Source organism: Teleopsis dalmanni, chromosome 2 (genome assembly GCF_002237135.1).
Source record: "Teleopsis dalmanni isolate 2A chromosome 2, ASM223713v2, whole genome shotgun sequence".
NCBI lineage: Eukaryota > Metazoa > Arthropoda > Insecta > Diptera > Diopsidae > Teleopsis > Teleopsis dalmanni.
In genome coordinates, this window is record NC_051847.1 from 155388931 (window position 1) to 155400353 (window position 11423).

General features: G+C 31.1%; 1 protein-coding gene across 2 annotated transcripts; it reads left to right on the forward strand.

The window, feature by feature from the left end:
* The first annotated feature begins 3182 nt into the window (after window positions 1-3182).
* On the forward strand, window positions 3183-10419 carry LOC119683073 (DNA-directed RNA polymerase II subunit RPB11-like). 2 transcript variants are annotated; one of them, XM_038096676.1, is made up of 3 exons: window positions 3183-3381; window positions 10013-10102; window positions 10167-10419. In XM_038096676.1, the coding sequence occupies exons 1-3, from the start codon at window positions 3239-3241 to the stop codon at window positions 10402-10404; spliced, it is 471 nt and encodes a 156-aa protein (XP_037952604.1). In that variant the 5' UTR covers window positions 3183-3238; the 3' UTR covers window positions 10405-10419. The 2 variants fall into 2 exon arrangements, with proteins under 2 accessions (XP_037952604.1, XP_037952605.1); XM_038096677.1 differs by lacking the exon at window positions 3183-3381 and adding an exon at window positions 9859-9962.
* Window positions 10420-11423: the final 1004 nt, after the last annotated feature.

Sequence of the window (11423 nt, forward strand, 5' to 3'; positions counted from 1 at the left end):
TAAAATTTTGCATAAATAACTGTTTTTATAATACAAAAATATTTATAAATAATGGGTATGGTTCGCCTATTTTTACGCACATATGCCCACAAAGTTAATCATTCAAAATAATAAATATTGATTAATTTCAGTGAAATCTATACAAATTTTTATTACCCATCTTACTTCATTATCAGAATTATATAAGCAAAGCTTAAATTTATATATTAACAACATAATTCAGATATTTCTTCCATCAAAATTATGAGAGTCTGTAGTGTCAAACACAAAACTCAAAAAATTAATTTTCCTACTGTGAAATAAAGGACTTTTACGTATTTGCTTACGATTGGCCTCTATGGTCTCATCAGATAATATTCCGATAGGAAGATCAAATATTCCAATTGTATTCATTCCATGAATAAGTATTATATGAATAGTAACATGAGATATTGCTTACTTCAATCGCCTTTTCTACGCCTTTTTATTTGTGTTAATTGAAACAGATTTCCATCCCTTAAAACAGAATGAAATTTGCATAAAAGCCGACAATAATCCGATTGTATACGAAAAAAAAGGAGCAAGACTGACGAAATAACAAAATTTTTGATTTCCAACGCTTCACTAGTCATTCCTACAAATGTTGCCACTACACAAGAAACTTGGCATAAAACGCACCCGGCAAACAAGTCCGGCGTCCTGTGTAATACCCGCATTATTTCACAAGGGGTTATTCATAAGGTCTGTTCCAGAAGCTACTCGTAGTAAAATTCAAGTACAACACAAGTCAAGTACAAACTGAGAGCGTAACACAAAGAAAGTGCCAAATTACGCTCTTTACACAGAATTTCATGGAACAGCTTTGTGTAAAGTTTGGTGCGAACGCCAGTGCCGCGCAAATAAACAAAATAAAAATTTAAATTCAAACCAAAATAGCTGATTTACACAATGACACAAAATTCACTTGAAATAAAATGTGCGAGTAAAGTCTGTATAGCATTTTCAAATTTCGACAGGGATGTTACATTCTCTCAGATGCTCTCATTTACTTGAAAATTTGCTGGTGGAAAGTACTTCTGTATACACAGTGTTACTCAAAGTTACTACGAGAAGCTCGTGGAATAGACCTATTTTCATTTCAAGTAATTATTAAATCGGATTGGCACATTATTTAATTATTAAGTCCAAATACAATTTTAATACTACATATGTTAAATTATATAAAATTGGTCAATACTCTGACATATTCGGATGTGAATCACATCAAAATCATTTCATAAAATTACGGGCGCCTCTTGTTTGTACCGATTAGCATTCTGACACCTATACCTCGGTTAACAGCCATTTCGTACAACAGTACACTCTATTAACGACTCAGCCGTATTTCTAACCGTGTTTCGCTTAACAGTGAAGAAAATTATAAATATTATATCTTTTATAATGCAAGTACGTGCTAATTTGATAATCAAAGAGCTGGTGTAATAGATGTAATAGTAAACATAGATCAGTCGTGGAAGAAAATAAAAATATAATCTCTTAACAAATTTTGGATTGCGTTGAGTAAACCATATGCTTGAAGCTGATACTAACATAAACGAAAAATTAAACGGGATATATATGTTAATATATAATAGGTATATATATAATATAAAAATAGAAGAAATTGAAGAACCAAAAGAAAGAGAGTTAGGCATTAACTGGATGCAAAAATAGTCATTTTCACAGTCATGTTCTTCCCTAACTGGTTTCCCTAACATAAGGTCTTTTCGGTGGCTTTCAAGTATGGCAAAAAATAACAATTTGCCTATACTGGCCGAAATGTACGCAAAACAAACTGTTTTTTCTATCTCGGCGGTATAGTTAAACTGACCACACACTTTGGGCAGTAAAGAAACAAATATTACCAACGCAATAAACTAACTGTTATGAACCTTCATTAGAAACTCCAACGAATATTGAAATCATATGTCAAAAATCATATGTAAACAAAAATTTAGAATTTACTCTTAGTCACTAATTACTACCTAGCAAGAACATCGGCCCTTCCTCCTCTCATTTGTTCACAGTTTTGGCTTAGATTTATTTGTTGTCTAAATACTAAGCCTTGTTTATTCTAACGTCTGCCTTCGCCTTGATACCTGGTAAAAAGTTTCAGCATGAGAGTATTTACTATTTTGTGTATTTTCATAAAATAAAATCAAACTATAGAAGTAATCAGAGGATTGATAATTCGATATTCGATAAACGTCTCAAGTTCAAGTTTTAATTCTTTCTCGCCAAAACTGAAAAATAAAATTATCAAAGCAACTGATTCTGTTTGTTTTGTTATATATATAAGTAATACCATGTTTTCACTGGTCTCACTATCTCATTTAGGGGGTTTTGTTCATTATACCCACTAATGAGGATGATTTACCGTACAAAAAGTTTTCATATAAATGAGCTTATTGCCAATAAATCAGCTCATTTTAGGTGAAAAATGTCGAATGCAACGCTTAAAAATAAATTTCTAGTAAGGTAAATTACCGAAATTTGAAATATGTGTCATATGTTTTGTATGTGAAATGTAAGCAAACAACAGCTGAGCTGTAAACAAAAGCATTGAGCAAGTTTTTAATAAAATCTTTGTTTTTATCCGCCTTTTACTATTTGAGTATGTAATTGATATATAAAATGTATATAAATAATTTAATATATCAATCATATATTTAATTTTTTTGTATGATATATTTATAAGTGAAGTTGTAAAAGTTTATAAAAGTTCTATCAGCTGCATAAATGAGCTCATTATAATCTTATCGTACACTCATTAAACTAAATGAGCAAGTGCCTTAATGAGACAGAGTGAATGTACTATAATCAGATTTTTTTATATTAAGAAGAAAGTGCAAAATATCACGCAACTGTCACCTTTATAATAAAAACGGAGATATAAAATTCTTTATTTTTATACAAAATAAAAGGAATTAATATACCCAACTCTCAATTAAAGTCGAACTTTGATTGAGCTTATTTTTATATGAGAAATTAAGCTTCGATAACTGGTTTTGAGCTCAAAGTCGCCGTTCACCACAAAGTTCGCAATGTAAACATGTTATAATCTTAAAGTTTCTGTAATGCAGCCTATAACTACATTGCAACACATAAAAATGCAACATTGCAAAAAACCACAAGCTTGAAATATCAGACATTTTTATTTCCTTGGCGAGGAGAAGTTTCTCGAAATCTTGAAATCTAAAGTTGAAGTTAAAATTTAGTTATGTTTTTGAATAAATCTTTTCAACGTAGAGCAAACTTAGATGTGGCTTCAAAGAGAGCATTAAATACACCGGTTCTAGAGATTGCTAACATAAATACAATTGTTAAGTGTTGCAATGAAATACCCAATTGTGACTGCTCCAGGTAAGCTTTAATTCTACATTTATACATATAAATTTTATGCAAAGAAGTTGTTAGAAAAACATATTTGCTTAGGGCCTAAGCCATTTTTGTCCTGAGCGCTACCGCATTGTTCGTATAAAAACGGTTTTCCCCGATTTTGAAAAGGAGAAGTATTAAAATGTTTTCCGCCTTTTATTTTCTGCTAATGGCCTAAAACCAATGCGTTGGTTAAAAAATAAAATCAGTAAAGAATATAAAATAAAGCTTAAAAGAACTCCAAAAAAATTTCATAGACTAAAAGGGCTAGCGGCGGGTCTCAAAATACTGATGAATCAGCAAGCAATACGTCATAAGATCAGCAGAAGTAGTCTTGTGAAATAGGATGATCCTCCAAACAAATGTTTTAATCGCAACAGTATCGCATCTGTAGATACACATAAATCAGTAAACATCGTAAGCACATCAGTAGCTCTGGAGAGATACAGAGATACTCATAAAGAAAGCAAAACACCTCTTAAGTTCTTAATTCTACCATTGCTTTGTTTATTTCTTACGTTTTACAGTAGTTTTTATATATATAATATATATATATATAATGTATATATATATATATATATAATGATTATATATAATATATATATATATAATGTATATATTTATAAATGATTATATATAATTATATATATATATAATGTATATATATATATAATTATATATATATATATATATTGACGAATATAATTATTGGCACAGCAAGCATAATAAACTTTAGCACTGTTTTTACCCCGTTAATAAAGCGATTTTTAATTAATAAAAGTTTTTTATATGAAATATTTAATTTGCCATTAAATTCATTTTATTTCATTGAATTATCTTTTAAAATTAATTTTTTAAAATTAAAAAACCAAATGACATGGTGGTTTAGTTTCTAGCTGAAAACGTTATGATTGCCTATAATATTAAAAAATCCATTTTGAACAAACTAAGCAGTAAAAATAAAGAAACCACCGAATCTCAGCGGAAAATAATTCTATGTTTGCACAATCAAGGCAAATCTTATGTCATATTGGGCAAATGATGGATGGAAGTCGCTAAGTTAATCGGAGAATTATGCACCGTACCAAGACGGCGACATCATTGCAAAATACTAAGCACAGACGCCGAGCTAATGCATTGAGCGGCATTAAACGCAGCAAAATAATAAGAAAGGTAAAGGTCAACTCAAAAATATCTTCAACCCAAATCGCAGCTGAACTTAACTGAGAGTTTGGCAAGGATATTCATCGCATCACAATCAGGAGTATATTGCATGAAATGAATTACAGTAGGCGTGTTGCTAGATGAAAACCGTTAATTTTGCAGGTCAACCACCAAAAACATTTATAGCCTATGCAAAGAAGTACTTAAGCAATCTAATCGACATTTGAAACGCGTGAAAATCTTCAAGGTGTTATCTTCTAGGATGATATCTTTTATTTGGATCCACCAAACGAAAAAAAGAATCCTACTATATCTGTGCAAAAAAATATTTATGTGGAGGCCCATGTCCTATGCAGGTGTCGGTGCATTGGAATTCATTGATAGCATTAGATATAAAACATGTTATAGGAATAGCCTTCCTCAAGAGAAATGTCAAAGAAAAAGCCGAAACCTTGAGTTTATCAGCAATGATCTGAAGCAGATGGTTGATGATGTGCGTATATACTCGAGCTGCATGCAAAACATACATTGTCTCATGCACTCCAATCTACATATCTCAACCCCATTGAATAGTTGTGAAAAGAATTGAATAGACGTCTAAAGAAGTGCGCTATAACAACAAAGACAGAACTGAAGATGGCACTGCTGAAGAGTGGCAAATAATTGGACCAAAAATGACACAAAAAAATAGTTTCTTCGACGCCAAGACAATTGGAAGCTGTTTTTAAACAAACGAGCTTAGCCATTAAGGTTGTGTGCGAGTTCGTGTAAATTGATGGTAAATTGAGGAAAATAGTAAATTATGTCGGTACGGCAGCAAAGTTTGGCATTTACCAGAATTTCGAGTAGTGTAAATTAGATAAAAATTACGTAAATTAGGTGTTACCATTGTGAAAATTTTATAAGATGAATCCATAGGATGAAAAATCCATAGGAAATTTCAATTTAATTTGCCTCAATTTTCTCGAACTCGCACACGTCCTAAATATTAATTTTTTTTTTTAGTTTTTCATAAAGGTGCCAATAATTTAGTTGAGCCTAATTTAGTCTGTTTTTTGATTTTTTAATTTTTAAATATTAAATTTGAGAGATTTTACTATGCAATAAATGAATTTAATTGTAAATTAGACATTTTATATAAAAAAATTTTTATTTACTAAAAATCGCTTTAAAAACAGGGTAAACATTAGTGCTGTTGGTATTCGGTTTTACGAAGTATTTGGAGAATCCGATTAGTCGGATAGTAAAGGAAGTCTTCGGAGTTGAAAATAAAATGTGATTTTTTTAAATCCGGATTCTCCGAATATCCGGATTTCCGATTATTATTCGTAGTAAAATTATTTGGAAATATATGTAAAATTTTAACAATATTTATGCATATATAAACATATTATTTTTATTATTTTATTAGTAATGGAAATTTAAATAACAAACACACAAAATCCTACAAACATCAGAAAATTCTATCACCCCTAATTTGTGATTATTTGTAAGATGCACATTCATTTGCATTTGTATTTGGTGCTTTTCCTTTAACTTTCACCCACGAAGTCTCTGAGTAATTACACAACGAGTAATAATCACAAATCCGGATATTCGAAAACTCTAGATTTACAAAAAATCCAATTTTATTTTCAACTCCGGAGACTTCGTTGCTATCCGATTAATCGAATAATCGGATAACTTCAGTATTTTAGTGAACAGCACTAATAGAAACCGTGCCTAAGTTCAATATAATTGCTGTGCCAATAATTGTGTTCGTCACCATATATGGTTGGTTGGGTGGTTGCAGTGGTAGATCATGTAATAACTTTCATGTACCTAAAGACTAAATCCATTCCGTCGAATTTAGGTAATTTCATAGGTCATTTGTCACCGATGAACGGTCTGACAAACTGACAAAGAAGTATCTTCCTAAAAACCTGTCTCTTCTAGACACCAAAGCCGGGCATTCCCAGAGAAAGTGAATTATGGTTTTTTTTCCTGCGGGTTTGCACAACTTCTACAGTGAGGATTATAAGGAATGCGAAGTTTACCTGCATAGATTCCTACTCACCAATGACCAGAAAGAAATGCAGTAAGCCTTGCGGTATCCACGCGGTCTCTTTTGATGAGTTCCGAGGATCTAATTTTATTATAGGTGGGCCATGTTAGCCTGAAAGTTGCACACGACTTAAGTGCTTTCCATCTGTTATTGGCAATTTAAAGAAAGTAGAGATAAATACTTCTCATATTGGCACATCCAGGAAAGTATCAGAGTGGGTTAAACTGTCAGCTTTCTTAAGCAATTCGACGTTGCCAAGTCCAGGAACCTAGATGAGGGTGATGTTAGGCAACCAATTTAGCTCGCCCATTACCTCACTACATTCTTTAACTATCTTTGATTATGTGGTGAAGGATTGAATGGCTTTAATTGCTGCCTGGCAGTCAACAAAAATAGTAACACTACATTTGTCGTTGATGTGACTTGCAATTTACCAGCATATTTCTCTAATTGCTAATATTTCATCCTGAAAAACCTGAAAAACTCATTAGATAGCCTAAGAGGATTGTTTATATTTTCAAATGGTGCGAAGCTCTTGTCCCGCAGATTATTTTCGAGTCATCCGTATAGATCCGATGTTATCCTATACAGACAGTTTGGAACTGTATCTAGAATCTGACTATGTTCATATGTTCGTTCCGACCAGACGCCTGTTGCTTTTAGTCTAACAGCGCTGTTAGAAACTATATTTTTGATGTGAAGATCAATAAGTAACAGGGTAGGTATCATCACGTTCAGGGCTCATATGACGCTAACGCATGCCATCCTTTGAATTCTGTTGAGTTTATCAACATTATAGCTCTTACTCAGAGCTGGCCACCAAACAACAGTTCCATACGTGATAATTGGACGTACAATGGCTGTACGTACACAATACAACATCACTGTATATATCATATGATATTTTTTTTTGTTTTGATAATAATGTATTGCATACTGATCCAAACAATAACACCTTATCGAACTTTATCAGGTACTGAAAATAACACTACTTTTAAAAAATTTTAATGAAAAAAGTAAAAGGAAATAATTGTCTAAATTCTGATTTAAGTATATATGTATGTATATAATCTTCCGTCGGTGTGATGAAGGTAATATTGAAAAATTTTCCCTTGATACATATTTTAACAAGCTTTCCGCTCACCGGTGTAAATCGCTTAACAGTCTCTTGCTTCCCATAAAACCGCATCCAATTCACGCCTATTTGTAAGGCAGCTGTAGTAGATCTGTCCATTTCATTTCCTAACTGGTGGTGACGTCAGTCTTTCATTTCTTAATGGCTTTCGTCAGTTGGATAGAGGCACCTTCCCTATAGAAGATCAGGACATTCCAGGCACATATTCGTAAATTACAGTCCTTTGTTCGTTTACGAGGATCGTCCACCTTCCAGCTCCAATTCCGATGCATCCTTACTTCATTCACTGCCGCCTGATTTTATGTGACAGCGCTTTCATTTTCCATATTAAATATAATCAGATACGGTGCTTTGTGTACTCGCTCGCTCCCAATTATAATAGTACTATTTAGTATCTAACGTTACACTTTATTTGTATGTTTTAAATCCTTGCTTCACTTCTTTTTACTGTTATTTGAAATTAAGACCATCTGAAATATTTTCATATGATAAATCTGACGATCAAATTACAATGATTTGTCGTGTGAATCGATATTTTTGCTTTTTGATTTCAGATGTCAGTTTAAAATTTTTGACAGCTCAAATCAGAAAGAAAACTATGGTGTGAATCCAGTATTAGATCTAAAATAAAAGCAAAAAGTTGTAAGGCAATTACAAGAAAACTAAAACTGTTAAATACTGCTCATTTAGCATTAACAAGTGATGTTACAAGTTTGAAAATTATATGAACCTCGCCAATACATTTTTTGTGCCATTGATTTTATATATATATATTTATATAAAAAAAAAACTTTTTTATAAAATTTAACCGCAAATTTGTTTGAAACTTTCTTACTTGTCATATGTTTACTGGTTTAGGCAGTGATGCCAAGTTATTCTTATGCACTAAAAATTGTTCTATTGGAGCATTCATGACAAAAGAATACACCCAGAGTTAGGTTTCACCATCAAAATTTTTTTTGCTTCTTAAGTTTTCGTGCAGCCAATCATTAGAGCATTTCATTTACTAATAAATCCAAATACATGAATAAATAAATTAACATTTCATTTACTAATATATCCAAATACATAAATAAATAAATTAATTTAAATATATAAGACAAAAATTGTCCTTCTAATATTCATTTTATTAATTAATTTAATTAATTAATTTTTAGTATTTACAATTTTAATATATCATATAAGACCTTTACTTTTGTAAGCAAATCAGAAAAAACAACCGCTTATTTTAAAAATAACATATGAAATAACACTGTTGGCTTATTTAATCCAATCCTTTTCAAATCGCTTAACTAATAAACAGCTCAAATCACATGGTTGCCAAGACTAAAAACTCTATTGTGAACGATTTTTGGAAGAACAAACAAAATTTCCAGTTAACTGTCAACGAATGATTTCGTTAATTCTTCGTATTACGTATCGTCATTATTCGTAACTAAAACGTCACTTTTTTATTTATTATTTTACTGTTAAAAGGCACGAAAATTCATATTTTATTCGCAATAATGTAAAAAAAAATATTCTTACCAATATTTGAAAAGAATTATAATTCATTTTCAAAATTTTAACTTTAAATTTTATTACGTGTTTTAAATATATAAGTCATAAAATTTCGATTTTGCCCAGAGTTGCCATCGAAATTAGTACTTATTTTATTTGTTCTTATCGATAGCTTACAAAAGAAAAGGTCTGTCAATTGTACACAACACAACAAAAAACATATATCAAAAAGAAGCATATGACATATTTTAAAAGTGATGCCAAATGTTTCAACCAGACTTAATGCTGTTTTTTTACACCTATTAAAGAAAAAGTTGAGGAATAGAAAATCAAAATGTAAGCTAATACTGGATTTCACACGACTGTATTGTGTGTAATTTTAGCTGTCAATTGTTGTTGCTTTCAATGCAAATTGAATATTTTTGACAGCTATAATTACAAACAAAACTCCCACATGAAATCCAGTATAAACAAAGTTTTGTGTACACTTCAGTTTATACAGTTGAGAAATAGAACACTTTTGTGTTTAAAATTATACAAATGCACAAAAGTGTTACCAATTACCAAACAGCTGGCATCACTAAACCGCAGCTGACAATTACTAAATGTTTGGCATTGCAAAAAAATCGCTGTCAGTGATGAATGACACTTGAATAAATTTACAAGCTAAATGAACGCGCCTCCGACATTCGAATCGTTTTTATTATATGATGGCGAGAAGAAGTAAAAAATAAAATAAATTTATCAACAATAATAATTGCATTTTATTACAGAATCATACGTGAATTGGACACAAAGGTTCCTAATGCCGCTATATTCACTATAAATAAGGAAGACCACACTTTGGGCAACATGATTCGCAAGTAAGTAATTATCAGTTAATAATAATAAATTTAGTAAAAATAAACACTCTTGCTTTTCGTGCAGTCAATTGTTGAAAGACCCAAATGTTTTGTTTGCTGGTTACAAAGTGCCACATCCTCTGGAACATAAATTTGTGCTACGCATACAAACAACATCAGAGTCGTCGCCACAGGAAGCACTGACCAACGCTATTACGGATTTATTGTCTGAACTGTCGTTGTTCGAGGAGCGCTTTAGAGTAAATATAATTAAGAAAACATTTTTTATAGTTAAGTTATTTGTAAGTACTATAACAAAATAGTTTCAGGAAGAAGGATGATTGAAATGTTAAGTCATTATTGCAAAATTGCGCCAAAAATTCATAAACGGGGGCTCTCTGTGTGTAGTCGCTTGGTATTAATATAAGCGTTGAAAATTTATTGAAATTGAAGTCTCAAATTTAAATTCAGAGAGTTTTAGTTTTTTAATTTTTTGGAGAAAGAACGTTTACAATTTCGTACCGAGAAAAACTAAATAAAGTTTATTTTCCGTTGTTTAAGATTCGTTTTAGTGTTAACAGAGAAGTCCTTTTATGACCCCGACGTGATCTTCTAAATTTGAATTTGATTCTTCTATATTAAATAAATTTCTAACGCCTATTTGCATCGCCACGTGTATTATATTTCACTTTACCAGTTGAGAACCTTCACTGCCTTTACTTTAGTCATAGTCTTTTTGCTAATTTAATTTTCAATAGAAAAAACTTGTATAATATTAAGAACTTTCAGAAGTCTTTATGTCTTAACACATTTGAGAATTTCTCTTAGCAATTGTTGCTGAATATTAACATGACTTTAGTTAATTACTTACCATAATTCTGTATTTCTGATTAACATAGAACATAGTTTATATAAAAACATATTTTCTTACAATTTTTAGAAAAACCCTAGTAGTATAAAGTAGTATATACATTGTGGTAAGACGAACCATTATTAAAGTATATTGAGTCTATGAGGTTTTTTTTGAATTTACTTTAATACCAAACTATGTTTACACTATATAATTATGGAGCCTCAGTTTCTCGATAAACTCACTGCATTGAAACATGAGCTTAAAAAAAAACTACTGTGTGCAAGGCATATAACCCTCGTTTATACTCGATCTCTCCGACTCTATTGCAATATCATGGAGTTCGAGCATAATTGAAGGCGATGCATTTATGATATAAAGATAGCAATCAACATGTGAGTTCCACTATAATATCCATAATTATGTTGTTTGAAAAGAAGTAGAGGTTGAATTCGGCATAAACATGTTATACGAACAGCATTTATTTGATGG